General features: G+C 37.2%; 1 protein-coding gene across 1 annotated transcript in view; it reads left to right on the top strand.

Annotated features, from left to right (window-relative positions):
• lrp1aa (low density lipoprotein receptor-related protein 1Aa) overlaps positions 1-22102 on the top strand; it is a 212171-nt gene that overhangs the window by 83957 nt on the left and 106112 nt on the right. The window contains 5 exon segments of the mRNA XM_048172233.1: positions 1230-1349; positions 4953-5081; positions 5245-5502; positions 18904-19066; positions 19228-19450. Of these exon segments, the coding sequence (XP_048028190.1) occupies positions 1230-1349; positions 4953-5081; positions 5245-5502; positions 18904-19066; positions 19228-19450 (893 nt within the window).

The raw sequence follows: 22102 nt of genomic DNA, 5'->3' as shown, positions 1-22102 counted from the left end.
TTTTTTTGTCCAAAGGCCTTAATAATAATAAAAATCAAAGATATGACATCCAAAGTATGTAAGGCAGTACAACTAGATCTCTTTTATTGAATCCAAAATGTTTTTTTAATTATATTTTGCTACATATAGAGATTTTAAAGATTTTGAAGTGTCAAAAAGTCATTCGGTTTAACCGTCCAAAGGTCAATACAGCCATTTCATTTGTGATTAAAATATCTTAAAATGTAATAAATGTATATATTTTTTATTCTGGCATGATTTTATAACATCATATATATTAACATAGTGCAAAATTGTATTAAAATGTTGTGTAGAACTCGTTGCTTTGTTATGAGAAAGAATGCCCAGAAAAATGAATTTCATTGATGTCACTCGGAGTAACCAATATAAAGGCACCATTTTAGATCAAGTCATGTGGTCAATATCATGTGACAGGATGTGACATCATTCAGACACCTGCACAGGACCACATGGTCATGAAACAAAGTAACTAACTCTCTTTTAACTATTTAAAAAATTCATATTTTCACTTGCTCATACGCATGTCCCGAAACGTCACGTCATTCGGTACAACCGCTATAAAACATTGAAAAAAAAACTTGTACTAAATATAAAATGTTTGATTGTCCTTTTGCCAGATAGCTAGATATCAGCCTGTTAGCATTGTTTGAAAATACGATGTAATTAAAAGTGTCATTCGGTAAAACCAAATGACTTTTTTGGTGACAAATTTTGTCCATCTTGTAAAAAAAGACAAAAGCAGTGTTAATTGATTATAAAAACCACATAATCTCATTGTTAACACTTCATAAAACTTCAAAATTAATTATATCTCCTTTGTGTGTTTTTTTTTTTTTTTTTACACTTTTAAAACCTTATTCTTTAATGACCCAGCTATATATTTGAACACTATGAAAATGCCCTGGTAAATTACTGTATATTAGATGTTAGCTAGATTCTAGTGCTTAAAGCCTTACTTGCACTACATTATAATTCTAGTATGTGATGAAGTTCCTGTTTCTACATGGAGTAAAAATAGAGCTTGTGAGATTTCATATGTCATATGCTTTATTTGCTTTTAGACTGCTTTTAATAGTTTTTTTGCTCTTTTGAACTTTGTGGTCTTCATGGAATCTCTTTTAGCCAGCAGTGTGAGCGGTCAGTATGTTTGGTCATAGATTGCGTTGTGTTGTTTGACCTCTAGCTGTCCTCTGTTCTGATCTCTGTAGAACTGGCGCTCAACTGTACTCTCACTGGTTGCCAGGACAACTGTGCTGTCACACGCTCCGGCCCCATGTGCTACTGCAAGAGCGGCTATGAGATCAGCCAGGACGGAAAGAACTGTAAAGGTCGGTTGCAGTGCACACACTCACACCAACATATGGACGCAACGAAATAGACATTAATGCAGATATGGAGATTTGATAATTATTTTAATTGTATTGGAATAACCAATATGAAGACTGAAACTGTTAGAATCATGTAAGAATCAGGTATCATGAAAGGAAAAATGTCAGTCAGCCGGTCATTGTCACAAATTATTTTTCATATCAGGCTTTTTTAAGATACTGACAGTCTGACTGTACAACAATCCATTACATGGATATTTAACATAATTACATAAATGTACAATTATTGTATTATTTAATATGAACTCATTTGAGAAAATAACGTCATGCCACACTGTCTTAGGACATAGAGTAACATCTAATTTTTCTCATTTTCTTACACTCTAAAAAAAGTTTCATTTGTTAACATTATTTAACAGCATTAGTTAACATGAACTAATAATGAACAATACTTCTACTGCATTTATTGCCCATTTTGTTTGTCAGTATTTTTTTGTCTTATTTTTTTATTTTTATTTTTTTGTAAAAATGTCCAAACATCTTTTAAACAAGTTAAATATACTGGTGTGACAATAATGTGTAAAATAATAAGACTTGTGATCTGAGAATATATCTAGAATGCATTTTTAGCATATTGGCAAGTTTTTACTTGTAATACTTACTTGTACTAAATTGTAAATCTAGTAAGTATAAAAGATTGTTTCTACCACAGAATAATAAATGAATGAATGAATGAATGAATGAATGAATGAATAATAAATAAATAAATAAATAAATAAATAAATAAATAAATGAGGCTGTTTATCTGTTATTGTGAATTTTATTCTCGCAATTGCAAGTTTATTTCTCACAGTTCTTAGAACTGCCAGATATAAAGTCGCATTTCTGAGAAATAAAGGCCCGGTTTCACATACAGCCTAAGCCAGGTTAAGATCTTAGGTCAATTAGGGTATTTAAGTAGCTTTTATAAACATACACTAGAAAAACACATTACAGGTGTGCATCTTAAGACAAAACAGTGGCACTGACATATTTTAAGATATGTCAGTACAAGTTACTTTCAGTTGAAACAGCTCAAACATGCATTTTAGTCTAGGACTAGCTTAAAGGTGCCCTGGAATGCTTTTTCACAAGATGTAATATAAGTCTAAGGTGTCCACTGAATGTGTCTGTGAAGTTTCAGCTCAAAATACCCGTAGATAGCCTGGATGCCAGAAGCCGCCCACAACATTTTGAGGTCGGGGAGTTCGGTCTGGACTCGATCCGTAGAGGAGTAATTATGCCCGAACAGAAACTGTTCGGACCAATCACATTGTCAGGGCGATGATTGACAGATTAACACCAGAAACGTAATCAGCCACGTCATCAAAGAGCGCTTGGGGAGTTTGATTGACAAGCGATCTAACCAATCAGAACGCCGCATCCGCCATTTTGTCTGACAAAGCAGTCAGGAGTTAGAAGATTAACCTCGGTGGAGTTAAACTTGAAAAATTGTGCATATTGACGTCTTTCCGCGTTTGAAACAACATTCATTCTCATGTTCATTCATGTTTATTTGATGCTATAAATGGACTAGTAGGAAGAGATGATCGGTTCACGAGCCTCTTGAGCTGAGGCGCTACAGCAATCTGTCACGATCATGGTCACAACCCATTAAAGAGCCACAAAACGGTTTTTATTGTTTGAATTTTTTAATAACTACACAGTTTGAAAGCTGGGACTTTGTTTAATATCATAAGTAACCTGCTCTGTCTCGTCTGTCGATGTGTTGTCAGTTTCCTCTTTGCTCCGCGATGTTATTTTCCACTCTGTGTGGCGTGACAGCACCACGGCTTGTCGGACAAAGCAACAGTAACTAAGGGGGGCGGGTCTTTGCGAAAGGTCAATTAGTTTACAACAATGATGGCTGTTGAAGAACTGAGATGTGTAGATTCCGCCATCGCGTCCGTTATAGAAGATATCGACAGCGCATTAATTTTAAAAAAGGGACAGAGGACCGCGATCAAGGCATTTGCCGATGGGAAAGATGTCCTTCCTACGGAATTCGGCAAAAGTTTGATTTATCAGCTGGCCCCGATGGTCGCTAAGAAGACTTCTGTTGACAACTATGTCGCTCAACATACGTCACTTACTCTGTAGCTCTGATTGGTTGTAGGTCTATCCAATTGAGGTCTTTCCTGGATCGGTTGAAATACGCCCCCATAATCAAAGCCCAATGGAGCAGTATCAGACTCATATTCGAACTAGAATTGAGTATGACCACGTCAGGCTACCCCGTAGATTTTACCCCATAGATAAATTTTTTTAACTGCCTATTTTGGGGCATCATTAAATATGCGCCGATTCAGGCTACTTCCCCTTTAAATCCTCGCGCTCCCACCCCCGAGCTCACGACTCTAAACACATTGCATAAACAAAGTTCACACAGCTAATATAACCCTCAAAATGGATCTTTACAAAGTGTTCGTCATGCAGCATGATGGGATCATGTAAGTACAGTATTCATTTGGATGTTTACATTTGATTCTGAATGAGTTTGATAGTGCTCCTTGGCTAAAGCTAACATTACACACTGTTGGAGAGATTTATAAAGAATGAAGTTGTGTTTATGAATTATACAGACTGCAAGTGTTTAAAAAATGAAAATAAGGACGGCTCTCTTGTCTCCGTGAATACAGTAAAAAACGATGGTAACTTTAACCACATTTAACAGTACATTAGCAACATGCTAACGAAATATTTAGAAAGACAATTTACAAATATCACTAAAAATATCATGATATCATGGATCATGTCAGTTATTATCGCTCCATCTGCCATTTTTCGCTATTGCTATTGTTCTTGCTTGCTTACCTAGTCTGATGATTCAGCTGTGCACAGATCCAGACGTTAATACTGGCTGCCCTTGTCTAATGCCTTGAACATGGGCTGGCATATGCAAATATTGGGGGCGTGCATATTAATGATCCCGACTGTTACGTAACAGTCGGTGTTATGTTGAGATTCGCCTGTTCTTCGGAGGTCTTTTGCACAAATCAAATTTACATAAGAAGGAGGAAACAATGGTGTTTGAGACTCACTGTATGTCATTTCCATGTACTGAACTCTTGTTATTCAACTGTGCCAAGGTAAATTCAATTTTCAATTCTATGGCACCTTTAAGCCTTGTCTGTGAAACCGGGGGTATATCTTGCAATTCTGACTTTATAACATGCAATTGTGATTTATAAAGTCTTCGACTTTATAACTATGAGATATAAACTCACAATTCTGAGAAAAAAGTCTGTTTTTCCTTAGAATTGGACTTTATAACTTCTAATTGTGAGTTTATATCTTAAAATTCTGAGAAAATAAGTCAGAAATGCAAGATATAGACTCATAATTGCAAGAAAAAAAGTCAGAATTGCGAAAAGTCGCAATTATCTTTTACTTTTTTTTTTTTATTATTTGGTGGCAGTATCAAACTTTCATAAGTATCTAAGAAAGATGTTATCTTAAATAATACAGTTTCTCTGAAAGGCATTTTTTAAGGATGCTTGGATATTTCACTGTAAAACCAGACAAAAACATTGATGTTGTTTTATTGTGTCTGTGTGGGTTCAGATTTTGATGAGTGTACGGTGTACGGCACCTGCAGTCAGACGTGCACAAACACAGACGGCTCATACACCTGCTCCTGTGTGGAAGGTTATCTTGTCCAACCAGACAACCGCTCCTGCAAGGCCAAGAACGGTAAGACAAACATAACAGTCCAAGATAAGATAAAAATAAAAGGCTTCTCCATTTCCGTTCCCCTCACATACATGCATCCGAATCAGCCAGCAGTTTAATTCATTATGATTGGCTGAACTGTTATTATATTTGAGATGAAACAGATGTCTTCCTGTTGCCGTAGTGCCTGTGGATCGTCTCCCCGTGTTAGTGATTGCGAACTCTCAGAACATCCAGATCACGTCTCTAAGCGGCTCCAGCAGCCCATCACACATAAGCACAAAACAGACCACAGCCATGGACTTCCTGTACGCGCAGGAAACGGTGTGCTGGATCAATGTGGGCGACTCCCCTGCGGGCACACTTCTGAAGTGCGCTAAGATAACAGGACTCAAGAGCTTCACAGATGAGAGAACCATCAACATCTCCCTCAGCTTACACCGTAAGTCACGCTGACGTCATTTCACATTGCAAACCACTTTTTACGCAGTTATAATTGAGGAAATTCATGCTAATTAATGAAGATGCTTACACTATGTTTTTGAGATAATTTGGTGACGATTCAATTAAACTGTCTTTAAGGTCTGTAAGGTCAAATGTTCATCACTTCCACTCTGAATTATGCCATAAACAGTGTTTTTTTTTTTTTTAAAAAAACAACACGCTGCATGTTTCATCATTATTACTGTTGCATTCAGCTTTAAAGGAACAGCAAAACACCAAACCTATATGACTTTAAACAGATTTGTCAACAAAATTAAAGGATTAGTCCACTTTCAAATTAAAATTTCCTGATAATTTACTCACCCCCATGTCATCCAATATGTTCATGACTTTCTTTCTTCAGTCGAAAAGAAATGAAGGTTTTTGATGAAAACATTCCAGGAATTTTCTCCATATAGTGGACTTCAGTGGCCTCCAAACAGTCAAAATTACAGTTTCAGTGCAGCTTCAAAGGGCTTTAAATGATCCCAGACGAGGAATAAGGGTATGATCTAGAGAAACCATCGCTCATTTTCTAAAAAAAAAAAAAAAATGTATACATTTTAAACATAAATGCTCATCTTGAACTAGCTCTCCTCTTCTTCTCTATTTTAATTTCGGCAGTATAGACACTGCTAAGTGTATTACTGCCCTCCTCAGGTCAAAGCTTGAACTAAATTGTCATATACAATATGCTAGTGCAAGTATATAACAATTTAGTTCAAACTTTGACCTGTGGAGGGCAGTAATACACTTAGCAGTGTCTGCACTGCTGGAATTCAAATAGAGAAGAAGAAGAGAGCTAGTTCAAGATGAGCATTTGTGTTTAAAATGTATAAAATGTTATTTTTTTTTTTAGAGAATGAGCGATGGTTTCTCTAGATAAGACCCTTATTCCTCGTCTGGAATCGTGTAGAACGCTTTGAAGCTGTACTGGAACTGTAATTTTGACCTTCAACCGTTTGGAGTCCATTGAAGTCCACTATAATCCTGGAATGTTTTCATCAAAAACCTTAATTTCTTTTCGAATGAAGAGAGAAGGACATGCACATCTTGGATGACATGGGGGTGAGTAAATTATCAGGAAATTTAATTTGAAATGTGAAATAATCCTTTAAAGGGTTAGAGTTCACCCAGAAATGAAAATTCTGTCATTAACTACTCAAGCAGATGTCGTTCTAAAGCCTTAAGACTTTCGTTCAACTCCGAAACACAATATATGACAATATTTTCAATGAAACGTGAGAGATTTCTGTCCTTCCATTCCAACAAACCTTTCAAGTGCCAAAAAAGTTCAAAAAGACATCGTAAAAGTAATAAACATACAATAAACATAATAAATTCACATATAAACGTACTGTACATAGAGCACATCAAATATGGTAAACGAAAGCTCAAACGTGCTTGATTGACACACCAGAACCAATGAGATTTGATATTGCATGTCACATACAGTTTGGCTGCAGTTGACCATAATTGATGTTCCGCTTGATTCATATGGGCTACTTTTGATGCTTTTATATACTTTTTGAGGCTGGAATGTTTTGGTTGAATGGACTGGATCGGAATGGAGGTTTCATTAAAAATATCTTCATTTGAGTTTCAAAGAGGAAGTCTTGTGAGTTTGGAATGACATGAGGATGTGGAAATGATGACAGAATTTAATTGTTATTCACTGATAGTCTTTCCCTCTGCCATAGCTCTCAAATCTCATTAATGTATGCGGCGCAATGTCTTTTACAGTTATATTTATTCATTCACTAGATGATTTTTATCCAAAGTGAGGAACATCACATGCATTACGTTCATTTATGAGACATGTGAGAAACGATACATTTTGTTGTCATGGATGTCAAACCTGGTCAGACGCTACTTGAGCCGTGCAGTTTGATGAAACAGAAGTGCGTGAATGTTCAGCTAAACCTCCTTTGGTGTTTCATGGAAGAAAGTCATAAGGTTTTGGAAGGATATTTTTAGGTGAGCTATCCCTCTAAATATTGTTTTTCTGTCTTATAATCTCATCCTTATGAAGTTCACAGTACTGTGAAATAGTTTTTAAGTGAAAACATTGAGCAATTGTCTGCAACTGAATGAAAATATTTACAATATTAATCATCGGTCTGAGCATTAGCATGAAGGCGGCAGTTCAAGGTGTGTGTGTGTGTGTGTGTGTTCAGTCCTCATGCAGAGTGACTTCACATTGCTGAGGCTCAAAGTACATAAAACGTACATTTTCCTTTCATTCTTCCTGCTAAACCGAGAGAGGGAGAGTGAAACAGAGTGAGAATTATAGAGCAGTATGTGTGAGTCTTACCCATGATGCCTGCTGAAACATATGTCTCAAGTGGGTTACTGCTGAATCTTATTATTATATTCACCAGGGTTGTAACCACAGTAGGCATTAGAGGACCACCATATTCCCAACAATATTTATATTAATGTTCAACAGAAGGGCTTTAACCCGTCTTTAAACCCTGAAGCCTACTGTGTCACATTTGATGCACAAATTTCAACATCAAAACGTCCACCTTCAGCTCCTGGTTCACGTGTCTTTTTGCTGCAAATCTTTACTGATTTTTATAAAGCAAGTGTAAGAATAACTTTTATATATCTTTAGTAATATTTCAAGAATTAATTCAAGATCAATTTTGTTTAGGAAAATCATGTTCAAGATCTATCAAATATGATCCATCAGGCTTTTGAGAAATGACCATTTGTCATAAATCATAAACCTACACTGTAGAAAAAAACTCGTTAAAAAAATGGTAAATGACTGGCAGCTACGGCTGCCAAACAAAAATGAAAAATGTCTGTAAAATGATTGTTTTTGCACTTTATTTGAACTAACATATTTTACTTTAATTTTACGGGGGTGTTTTGGCAGCCGTAGCTGCCAGTCTTTTACCGTTTTTTTTTTTTTTTTTTACAATGTAAGAAATTATTTAAATATAATCTTACTAAGACATATTATTGGAAGATATAGAGTAACAACTGATATTTATATGCATTTTATGTAAATAGCCTTCTGTATTATAAAGATCTCATCAAATTACATTACAGGCGATCAGAATTTAATCTTGGTTTTTGGCAAGCATCTGCACCAAATTGTATATTTTTGCTCAGTTTTTTTCCTCCATATTCTGACTATATCATATTATATGAGCCATAAAAGACAAATATGATATTTAACAAAAAAATGCACATGCAAACTTTTTTATATATATTTTGTCTAAGGGTTCAATAAACTGTTCCATGAATAATATTATGAATTATATCTCTGAATATTATCTCTGAATATAATATTTCTGAATATTGTCAGACTTTACAGGGTTAACTGTTCCGTCGGTTGCACTTTATTTTACAATACGTGCACTTACATGTACTTACAATGTACTTACCTAAGAAAGTACTGGGTATTATAAGGTAACTACATGGGTGGGTTAAGGTTAGGTTTAGGGGTAGGTTCAGGGTTAGTACCTAGTTATTACCCAGTTATTGCAATTACGATAATAAGTACATAGTATGTACATGGGGAACAGGACTGTAAAATAAAGTGCTACTGTTCCCTCGGTATCAGGTTATAGCTTTACAAAGTACCATTTATCTTTACTAACACTGAACAGAGCCGTTCATTGGTGATCATCTTCAGGAAGTTAAAAATCTCATATTTTCCTTTTGTGCCATCTGATAGAGTCATTTATTTGCATATGCTGTAGAGTTTCACTCTACAGTGATCAATGCTGCTGTTAATTGTACAATAAATGCATCATTGACATGCATGGTGCAGTGCTGCTTCAGCATATTTAGCTGCTGTCTAAACTGGATTTCATGTGCTTAGATGCCGGTTTAAGATCACCTCTGAGTTTTCATGAAAGAGATGAAAGGTTGAATGAATGAAATAAAGAAGCATTCTGGGAAATAAGATTAAAAGATTTCAGAGGGAAGGAAACAAAACAAGTTTGTGTATTGTTTGGGAAATGACCAGAAACTGGGATTGACAGATTTGCCAGGATTTACAACGTCAAGAGAGTGAGAGAGATGAGCTGTTCTTATACCACAGAGACAGCATTTAAACACTTTTTCAAGGCATTAAAGAGGTCATGATTTGTGAAATGTTTTGACATGCAGTATAAGAGGCCATTAAACATGAGAGTTTTACAACTGAAAGCGATCAAAGAATGCATGCAGTTCATGACAAGCCAGTGTGAATTCTAAGGCAGCATTTCCTGAATGCACTTCCTGCAATCCCAGAATGCATTGCAAATTGTTAGTGAAAAAATAAATCCATCTGTATAGAAGTGTATTGCATTAATCAAAAAACATTCTTGTACTCTTGTTTTTTCTTTGTCCCTGCTTTCTTGGTCATCTTCTATAGTTGGATCAGTAGTGTAGACAGGAAATGTCTGTGTTAACCTGGAGTGCATATTTTGGGTCTTACAACAACGCTGGCACTCAGTAACCGTCCAGATGGAGATTTAGGCCATAAACGTACTCTATGCAAGAATGCAGACATGAACGAATGTTTGTGTTCTCTCATACTTTCGTAGAGTGTCTTAGTTTGAATGCTGCAGTGATTTCCAGGTTCTTGGCAGTTTTAACATGTTTCTCAGACACACGCTCACGGGTCACAGGTCACAGGGTTGACTGCGGCACTATGCCCTCACTAGGAAGCGATAAAGAGATCATTGGCTTCCTGTCGCCTGTTAAAGATAAAGCTGCCTGCTGCGTGTGTGAGGAAGAAAAACTAAAGAGAGAATAATAATGAAGGGGTGAAAGTGACAATCTCAAATAATGACCTTGGAATCGATTTAGAGTCTCGAGTTAAAACTTTTCTTACAGTAATTTAATAACTTGAAATAGTGTCATCAAAATGATTTGGTATTTTCATTGCGTATTATTGCAAAATTTTCCATATAGTTTTTAAGATATCTTTTTAAAATGACTTTCTTTTCCAGAGAGCTCATAAACCTGAAGCGTTCGTGTAGAAATACAGTCGTGAACCCAGGTTCAGATCTCTTTTAGCTGGCGGTCTCTGGAAGGGTCACACAGGAAATGTGTTTGCCGTGATTCATGACCTCAGCGTGACATGCAGATGAGACGACCAGATGTTTTCCACTCTTCTTCTTTTCTTCTCTTTTATTTTTAACACAGTGAAGGATAGCGCTGTGTTCTCTTTTTATTTCAACAAACTGAAAGATACTATTGTAGAATTCATGGAAACAGACGTTTTAATGCATGAAGAAAGTTTACCTCACTAGTTAGAAATCACAAATGATGGTATTAGTATATGTAAATCTGTAATGTTAGATGGCAATATTAATATGACTTCTATACATTGAGTTTTAACACTTAGGTTTGGGCTATTCAAACAGTACACTTTCTCACATTAAAAATCAACTATGGAGCACCACAAAATGTAACAAGACTGTTTTGTAATGAGAAGTCGTTGTTTGTATTTTAATAGGCAAATACTTAATCCTCTTATCAGCATGATCACAGAGGGTTTTTTCACAGCCTACCTGACTGAAAGAGCTCATTATGCGGCTCATTATGCAAATCCTTTGTCTTCTCAGGTGTGAATCACAGCATTATTCATGATGATTCACGCCTCCATGCATACTGTGTTTCTTTTTAAATTTAAATGTCTTAGAATTTAAATTTAAATCGCTCTATTGTTTTATATGAACGAGTAGGCAGGATAATTTTACATCATTTTGAAGCAAAAACTCTAGTCTATAACCTCCAATACCCAGAAGTCATGTGAACACAGATTTTAATAAATTTTTTTGGCCTTATTTCAGTGACTTAAGTTTTTTGTTTTTTCTATAACCATGCATAAACGTTATTCCTTCAAAAACACAAACATGTACATGCATGTTCCTCACATGTTATGGTAGCCTAGTTTGTGCTGAATACAGTGTAATGACACTTTTGTCATTTATATGTTTATGAACAACTGAAAAAAACACAAATGTCAAGGCATGTCAAAACTTCTCCAGGGCCCCAAAAATCCTCAGACCCCAGAGGGTTAAAGGATTAGGATAAGGCCATTTGAACTTAGTCTTTGCACGTTCGCTTTGTAAACCACCCTTTTTAGGAGGACTTGGGTACCGTTCGCAGATGTGCACCCGATTTCGGAAGCGTTCACATCCGAAAAGAACATGAAGGTTTTTGAGGATCAAACAAACCCAGGTACGCACCAAAAGTGCTATTGTCAGTTTAGTTTGAAACGGGGCATGGTTCGCATGGAAACTTGGTAATGTGAAAGCTGTCAAAGCGGACTCTGCGAGCGATCCCAGAAGTAAAAAATAAAGAAGGTGTATCTGAGTTCGGTTAACCACAAATGCTCATCTGTGGCACTGATTCTGCATGAATGTGAAACGCATTACTTGAATCTCGGTTAGAAAGGTCATGCTTGTTTAGATACTGTAGTAAAGTAACCTGTGTATGCATTTTAGCCAGTGGCGACGTCACTAATTCAACAAAATGCATGTAGGGGATGACAGTGGCGATGATTTACCTTATATACAATACGAGCGAGAGAGTGAGCATGTACTGTAATCATGCAGACTGAATGCAAATGAACAGCAAATGAATTCCTTGTAATACGCTGTATCCTCGAAAGAGCCGGTTTGCAAGCAGCAGAAAGTTGCCTTCATGCAACGCATATACAGTAGACGCAAGTGTTGTTGCATCACTCTGCTATGCATAATAGCATATAATTAATAAAGAACAATATATTGTGAAACCAGTGTGAAACCAAGTGTGAAACCAGACTGTGTGAAACTCGTGCTCAGACTCGGACCGCAGAAAATGTGCTAAATGTGAAAGCCTCTTAGTTTTTTTTTGAGGATATTTTTTATAGGATACTGTAGACATATACATTTGATATGCTGAAAACTAGCTCATTTCATCAGTGTTAATTTCATTGACAAATAAGTTTCATCATAATTTTCATCAACAACTTTTTTTCACTGACAAAAACGAGATGATAACTAATTTAAAAAAAAAAAAAAACAATTTTGAATGACAAAAACTATGACAAAAATCTATTAACATTTTCGCCAATGAATAAAAATGAGACAAAAATGTTAGGGAGGGATGATTTGGGAAATAGATCCAGTCAGAATGATGTCCAGCATGGTATATGCGCACATTTGAATTATAACGTGCTGATCTACCCAGTGGGACACAACATACCTTTGCATACACTTGCTGCATTGTCTCATAAAACATTAAAAATATAAACGTCTGGGAGAAAGAGAAGAGCAGATATATGGATAAATTCTGAAAAAGTAAAAGACACGTAAAGAGAGCTCAATTTTGTCAGTTTTTCTGTGCGCACACAGAAAGCCGTCTCTCAGACATCAGTGCACAAGTACTAAATTGAGTTCTCTTTTACATCTTTTGACACTTGAACGGACAAATACACACAAAATTATGTCTAAATGTCGGTTTTGGCAAGTATTCACATTCCTGTTACGTCTTAAGTGAACGCAAACACAATATCGGATGTGTATCAGTGTATTGGATCCGTGCATTCTGCCTTAAAGTGACATCAGTCTAATAAACCTGCCACTGTCTGTCGTTGATGTTAATCAAACAACAAAAGAAAAAGAGAAAAACACTCAATGTTCTTGACTGAATAATGTTAATAGCTTTAATAAGGATTCATTTATATTTAATGTATACAAATAAATATGTCTGCTTGAAAGAATTAAGAATGTTGGTATGCAAGTTGTTATAAAGAATGCATATATCATGGATTGAATAGACCATGTTCTTGTTCCTTTATAAATGGTTTTATTTAATTTTAAGATAAATAAAGACATGTTATATGTCACAGCAGTTAAATCTGTGTCTGTATTGCATATTCAAACCTTAATGTCATTAATTAACAGGATTAATAGATGTTTTAGAGAAATGCTTAATTGATGCATTATAATTTAACTAGACCTATTAGATTTTAGATGACTAAAATCTTATGATATTTAGTCTACTAAAACTAGACTAAAACAATTGCAGGTGACTAAAATATTACTTAAACTAAATGGCATTTTAGTCAAAAGACTAAAACTAAATTAAAATTTGCTGTCAAAATGAACACTGCATTTCATGCTACACTGTAAAAAAATATCCCAGTAAAATTTACGGTAAAAAACCGGCAGCTGTGGTTGGCCAGAACTTTACCGTAAAAAATACATCAGCAACGTAAAAAACAAATCTGTTAAATTTACGGTAAAATAACGTATTTCATTAACTGATATAATGTTAATTTACCAACCTAATGAAGTACTAATATCTGTTTTGTACCTTTATAATACACTGACAGTCACCAATCACAGTGGTGATAAGAGTCACATGATGAATCAAAGTTCATCACAAGCAGATTTTACACAAGCTGAGAAGGACAACACTAACATATAGAAGGTGCACACAGTGTCATTCACACACACACTAAACACCATCATGGTAACATGCATGAAATTTTAAAAATGCAATAAACATTAATTTAACAACATTAGATGTAACATAAAACCCTAATGTACATAACTGATTAGAAAAAAATTAGAAAAACTAAGAAGAAACATTTATTTCAGTTATTTCAACGAAAATATATCAAATGTGAAGTGTCACGCAGGGAATTGTGGGAATGTCAATTTACGCTTTTTCAATGTAAATTTTACAATGAATTGTTATTTTTCACTTCCAAAAACTGTGAATTTAACGGTATTTTACCGTAAAATTACATTAAATGTACCGTTAGATCTATTACAGTTATTCACCGTATATAGTACGGAAACTTTCTGTAAACCAATTGACAGTTTTTCACCGCAGCATTTTTACAGTCTTTTACTGTTAAAATCACGGTCATTTTTTACAGCGTAGGTTCATTTTATGTTAAATATCAGTTTATCAAACATATCTAAAAGGATTAAAAAAGAATTCTGTACTTCAATTTGTTCTTCTAATGCTTTAAAAGAAATCATGGAACATCAAAGTGTACTGTTTTCGTGGAAAGTGACTGGTTGTTCCATTGGAAAGAGTTTCACATTTTGTTTTTGACAGTGCTTTTGGCTCTCTGAATCACTCAAACACACGTGTGCCTCATATATGTGGCCTGAATCTGCTGGGACGGGTTGAGTTCAGCCAGTGAGATACAGTATGCAGACACTCCCCATTAAACAACATTCTCTTTGGACTGCACTTCTTCCGGAAACCATTATCCGTATGTCCATATGTGTCTGTGTTTATGTGTGTGTTTTATGAGTGGTTTGTGTAGGTTGCTGGGGTTTGCTGCAGCATATTTATATTCTGTTTTGTGGAACATTTTCCAGACGCTGTGGTTGACATGAGGCGACCCAACCCCCATCCGTCTGCGGCTCCGGAGCTTTATCATGAAAACATAGAAAACTGACATGTACATGTGGAGATGTGATGCTTACGCCACCTCTGTTTGTGATCTTTACGTCATCACTATGATATCTCTTAAATAAATGCATGTGTCTCGTAGTATCTTGGAAAATATGGACAAAAATGTCATGCACATGTTCATCAGAGACTGTGAGTGTAATTGAGTCGTGGCATTCCAGTAAAGTCATTTCTTGCACGTTAATTTGGTGTGTCTCAGCATAAATAGCGGAAAGACAGGATGTGCAATGAAGTAATGTGGGTTAAAGCAGAAGGGAGCGGCTCTCTGACATACGGTCTGCATGGTACAGAAGTTTCCGGAAAGCCTCTTAAATAGTCATGTGCTTGAATCGGCTCACGCTCAACCGCGTCGCCGCACATTTCTGGCTCCGCCGACATTCAGGGCATTGTTTTGGTTTTAATCTCTCTTTATCGAACCCTTACCCTATTTCTCTGGCAATCTGTGCTTTGCTTGACCAAATCTCATCTGTGATCTTTATAGTATTCCAAATCTCACACCAAATTTCTTTTATCACTTTGACACTATAAGGCTTTTGGATCAGACTAGAGTTTTCACGTCAGACTTCTGTTCATTATGTTGCTGTGCAGTGTGAGTCAAGTTCTTCTGTTGCAATTGGAAGCAATCCAACCTAACTGGCAGAGGTGAACTGCTATTGAACTGCTATTATACATATAGTGTAATGCATTTTAATGTCTCCTTGTCTTCAGAGAAATTGCCTTCAGTAAGTAACTGAATGGGTTATAGGGACGATAAACCAGACAAAATCAAGATCATGTGGGTTAAAATTTAATTGTACAACCATAGGGAAATAACATGAGTAAAAAATTAAGCTAACAACACTTCACATTTTTTGCTTCTTCTTCTTCGAAGTTATTGGGAGTGATGAGCAGCCACCAGTTATTTTGTATTTGTCAGTATTTTTTGCCTTTATTTTTGTTAAAGCGATAGTTCACCCAGAAATGAAAAATCTGTCATTATCTGTCATTATTTACTCACCCTCAATTTGTTCTAAACCTGTATGAGTTTTCTTCTTCTGCCGAACACAGAGAAGATATTTTGAAGAATATCGGCAACCAATCAGTTGATCTGCCCCATTGACTTCCGTAGTAATTTTATTCCATGCTATGGAAGTGAATGGTCCCCATCCACTGTTTGGTTAACCGTATTCTTCAAAATATCTTCTCTGTGTTCAGCAGAAGAAATAAATTCATACAGGTTTGGAACAACTTGAGGGTAAGTAAATAATGACAGAATTTTCAATTTTTGGTGAACTGTCCCTTTAAGTCTATTTGACAAGAGACAGAAACAATAAGGGACTGGATTCGGACAATCCGCTGCCACAAAGTTCAGGGTCTATTTAAAGCAATAAGCCTGACAATCCATGGTTTACAGTGATTTTACAATAGCAAAGCACTGTTGTTAGGCACAGGGCTTATTGCTTTTTTAAAAATTGGTACTACAGTACATATATCCTGCAAAGTTTCATAAATATGACAAAAAATTTAATTTACTGATAAATGCCAAGCAATGTAGTATTTACAGTGGGCCAAAGGGTGGAATCAAAATTGGACCAAGCAGCTTTGTCCGTAAAGTGTTTTTTTTTTTTTTTTCTATAAAAGTACAAAACCGCAAACAGTAGAATCCAACTGTGTCAAAGACATCCATCTAGAGCCAGTGATTCTCAAATAAGGGATCGGGGCCCACTAGGGGACCTTGGCAAACTTCCAGGGGGGGCCCAGAAATCTTTGAAATCTGAATTAAAATGCTAAAATGTTCAATATTAAACAGAAGTTTTATTTTTTAATTTAAATTTATTGCAAAAGAAATGCATTTTGGCTTAGATAGAAGGGACTTCGGATATGTTCTTGGACTAAGGGGGGCCTTGGAGTCAAAAAGTTTGAGAACCACTGAAAAACAATTAAAAAGCAGTGCAGTGAATCACAAAAACATGTTCCGGGTGAACCAGCATACATGTAATGCAGTAAAGAAACAAGTCTTAATTGAGTTTTTTATCCTACTACTAGCTGTGACCATGACGAGCGACAGGACATTTTGTCAGTTGTTTGGGTTCTATTTCTGCTGTGTCATGCTGGGTAGTCCCGCCCACAGTGAAATCGCATTGGTCCAAAATCCCGCTCCAAGCATCAAATATGACTGACTGGCTGTGACTGTCACACAGCATTTTGCTTTCGGTGTGGACAGAAATATTACTTACTTAATAGCTGTAAACCTGGCTGGTCAGTACAGAGATTGAGAGCGAAAAAAATGGCAGACCACTTGTCATATTGTCAGATGCCTTTAGTTTTGAACTCGAGAACTCATTCCTGAAATGTCAAGGCCATTTGAGCAACAGCTTTAAACAAACTCTACTATTAATAAAATAAAAGATGTAAATACAGACCTTTGTTTGTTAGGCTCAATGTATTTTCATATGAAGCTGAAATAAGAGCTAGAGCAATAAGAGTGTTTGTTTTCCTTCAGTGTAGAGGGAAGGTTGTGTCACAAATGGAATTTCTTACCCTCCTTCCACTCAGACCTACCATTTTACTAGGAATTACAATGAGACTGAAGCCAGGTTCCTCAGCCCACTGTTTCTGTGGTTTGTCTCTGTGGCGTTCCTCTATTCTTGCATTGTTCAGATGGCAGCTGCTTTAAGACCCATTCGTCTACCTCAACCGTCATTTGTACACTTGCTCTTTTCTCCAATCTTTGGTGTTTTTGATCTGTGTTTTTAATCACTGGCGTTCAGTCCGGGCAGCTGGAAAAGTTTAGGCAGGGACTCGGCTCTTAAATAAACAACACCTTTGGGGATACAGCCCTTGATTCCGGTAAACGTCTGGCCCTTGCACAATGGCCAATTTTCCTTTGTAGAAACAAGAGAGGCCAACACTGTCTCTGTCTCCTCCCCTGAGCCTTCTATCTCTCCATCTGTCTGGATTTTCCTGCATCTCCTCCTGTACCATTTTACCCAACAGTCATGGTTTCTATGCCTTCCTGTGCCACGTTTTTAAAGCCACTCTAATGATCAAATGTGCAACATCCCATTAAAAGTATGATTAGTAAGATCTTGAAAATATCTGGGGTTAAAGGAGGAGAGGTTCAGATACATTGAGATGTCTGATATTTTAAGGTCAGAATGAGGTGGGAGGCTGCAAAGGAGCAAGAATCCACAGTTAGTCACAGCGATCGCAGCTGTTAAAACAACTTTTTTGGAAATTGTGTAACATGTGCACATGCCTTCAGATAGTCCCCTGACTCAGCTGTTTCAAAGAGAAAGAGCGTCATTGTAGAAGTGAAAAAGAGAAACATGGATGTGGGACCACTGTATTATTATTAGCACTGTTTTTAAATAGAGTCACAGAGTCATCGAACCACAAAACTGCATGATTTGGTACGTGGACAGTCAGTGCCAGTCAGGCACCAGTGTGTTTATTTGCATATAAATGAACGCATGCTTACCAATTCTTTTATATTTACTTTCTTAATAAATGCCTTTATTATTGATAGGACAGTAAGCAGACAGGAAGCAAAGTGGTAGAGGGAGAGGAGGACGGGACTAGGAAATGTCAATTGAGCCGGGACTCGAAGCACAACGGCACTACATGTCGGTGCTGCCCACGAGGCTATCGGTGCCGACTTCTTATTGTCAAGATTTGGTTGAGGGTGGAGTCCAAGTCAAGATCTAATTCACATTCTCCCAAGGTCATGACCGGAGCAAAAACATGAAAATATGGTTTGAGTCCAAGACTACCTTTTCATGGTTGTGGCCTTTGTCTTGTCTTGGACTTGGAAACATATGGACTCTGTCTTGACTCGGACTCGACCATTTTCTGGTCTCTGTCTTGACTCAGACTCTTATGGGGCACATGAACAAATAAAACACATAATGTTTTACCTACATTTCTCTCCACTCCCTGTTCTTTACAGATGTAGAGCAGATGGCAATCGACTGGCTTACGGGAAACTTCTACTTTGTTGACGACGTGGATGATCGAATCTTTGTATGTGATAAGGATGGAACCACATGTGTGACACTGTTGGATCAAGAACTATACAACCCTAAAGGCATCGCTCTGGATCCAACCATGGGGTATGAGCATTGTCAAGCTCACTCTTCCTCCATGTACACAATTAGCTAGCTGAATATTTAGCAGTTACCTTTAAAAACCAAAGTATTTGCTAAATGGTGAAAGGAGGTGTAAGTGTACTCATGTATAATTATTACTTCTTTCTCAACATTACCTTCAACAGAAAGGTTTTCTTCACTGACTACGGGCAGATCCCAAAGGTGGAACGATGTGACATGGATGGACAGAACCGAACAAAGTTGGTGGACAGTAAAATTGTCTTCCCACACGGCATCACCCTGGACTTGGTCAACCGGTTGGTCTACTGGGCTGATGCTTATCTGGACTACATCGAGGTAGTGGACTATGAGGGCAAAAACAGACACACCATCATTCAAGGACTGTTGGTAAGGAGCAAATACCAAGATCAGATGTTTTACACGTGGTTGCATTGTTGTGTATTGCTCCAGAACTAATTTCTCCATTGTTATGAATCACTTAAATGACAAAGTGTTGCAAAATGTAACATTTAGCAATGATGTGGTTTAGGACCTGGTCCTGATTTAACTTCCCTCTTTTATTACCCCTACAAGCAACATTATTCTGTAGATCATGCAACGTCAACTGGCGGCCCGCCAGGGATTTCCATCCGGCCCCCAGAATAATACTGAATTCAGGAATAGCCTTGTAAGAGGAAAAGTTTAGGGCTGGTCCGAATACCATTTTTTGATGAGCATCGACTATTCGAAGCTTCGGAGAGAGGGGCTGAACATATTTTTCTCTCTAATAAAGGCAGGAATCTGTGTCTGTATGTCCGTTTGCATTTTTATTATTTCGAGAACCGTTCATCCAATCGACTTCACAAGGGAGTGCAGTGTCGCATTTGGTGCAATATAGATGGACACGCGAGAAGCGACACATTCAGAATTAATAAACTTATGCTCCGAGAACGGACACTGCACTAGTGATATAAAACGCACACACACAGGTCTGTTAAATTAAGCAATACTTTTAAGGTAGTCTAATATTTTTCTGACTAACAAATTGACACAGAAATTTAAATAAAGAAAACGAAATTAAGTTAAATTAAAAACGAGATTAATTTAGATTGATAATAACGAGTAAAAATGCTAATACATTTTGTTTCTATTATTCTATTTTCCACAATGTCAAAGCAACAAAATACAAGCTTAGACATGCATAAACTCCGCTGTTCTGCGCTCTAGCCAGAGAACACTCCCGTTGCTGGAACTCGCGTCGGTTCTATTACTAAAATGCACGCGTTTTCTGTGTGGCTCGAGCGCGCCTGAGACGCGTGTCTCAGTGTGCAAACTCCAACTGTTAAATATGGGAGCCGAAATAAAAACGGACACGCCACGCAGCTGAGACGCTCACGCAGCCAGTGTGTCGCCGGCCTTATTCAAGGGGGAATGAGAACCGTTTTTTATTTTTAAATCTAACTAAACAAAAAGCCTTCTGAAAAGTAGCTTGTGCCATAGCCTGCCTTCAGTCAAGAATGACAATAAACGCGTTCTCTCATTGAACATCTTTTATTGTTTCACGTGCTCATTTTTTCACAAATGTCAAAATTTTCCTTGCCTGGGATTTGCGCACAATTGCGTGACAGTGATGGACAGCTTGACAGCCTCACAAATATGAAGCCTAAAATATCGCTATCGCCCCCTGGTGGCTTGCTGCAGTACAGGTAATATGTAAAAATAACATAAATTTGGAATTAGAATTAGTATATCAAATAATAACATATTAGGATACAATTCGAATTTTATTTTATATTACGAGTATCTGGCCCTTACAGTGTCTGCAGAGAAAAATTCTGGCCCTTGGACAAATATAGTTGATGACCCCTGCTGTAGATGAACATGATTTCCATCTTTTAAAAAACACTTACAGTGAGCAGATAAAGATCCCACACACCTTCAGAATGTGCCATCCATCCAGTCACCCAAACATCCATCTGTCCTTCAATCATCCAATTATTTTGTCAATCCAAACTTTATTTCATCAGCCCTTTACCTCATAACCATCTGCCCAGTCCATCCAAGTCAAATCATGGTTTATTTATAAATCACATTAAAAAAACAAACAGATGTTTTAACAGTGTTGTACAATAGAGAAACAATGCAATGAAATCCATTCAAACATCCATCCATCCATCCATCCATCGTAAAGTCGGTCTGTTTATCCATCCATCCATCTATCCATTCACCGTAACATCAATCTGTTTATCCATCCATCCATCCTTCCATCCATCCATCCATGCATCCATCATCTATCCATCCACCATAAAGTCAGTCTGTGTATCCATCCATCCATCCATCCACCCATCCACCCACTGTAACGTCAATCTGTTTATCCATCCATCCATCCATCCACCATAACATTGATCGTTTATCCATCCATCAGTTCATTCATCCATCCACCGTAATGATCTGATCATCCATCCATCCATCCATCCATCCATCCATCCATCCATCCACCCTAACGTCAATCTGATTATCCATTCATCCTCACGTCCATCCATTCATCCATCCATCCATCCGTCCGTCCGTCCAACCATCCATCCATCCATCCATCATAACATTGATCGTTTATCCATCCATCAGTTCATTCTTCCATCCACCGTAACGTTGATCTGTTCATCCATCCATCCATCCATCCGCCCTAACATCCATCTGATTATCCATTCATCCTCACGTCCATCCATCCATCCATCCATCCATCCTCACGTCCATCCACCCTAAAGTCCATCCATCCATCCATCCATCCATCCATCCATCATCCACCATAACATTGACCTGTCCATCCATCCGTCTGTCCATCCATCCATCCATCCATCCATCCATCCACCATAACGTTGATCTGTTTATCCATCCATCCATCCATCCATCCATCCATCCATCCATCCAAACACCCAGCCATCCATCCACCCTCATGTCCATCCATCCATCCATCCATCCATCCATCCATCCATCCATCCATCCATCCATCCACCATAACGTTGATCTGTTTATCCATCCATCCATCCATCCATCCATCCA

This window comes from Megalobrama amblycephala, linkage group LG21 (genome assembly GCF_018812025.1).
Source record: "Megalobrama amblycephala isolate DHTTF-2021 linkage group LG21, ASM1881202v1, whole genome shotgun sequence".
NCBI classification, from domain to species: Eukaryota; Metazoa; Chordata; class Actinopteri; order Cypriniformes; family Xenocyprididae; genus Megalobrama; species Megalobrama amblycephala.
The sequence above is the reverse complement of the archived record's forward strand: the minus strand, read 5'-3'. Positions and strand labels throughout refer to the sequence as shown.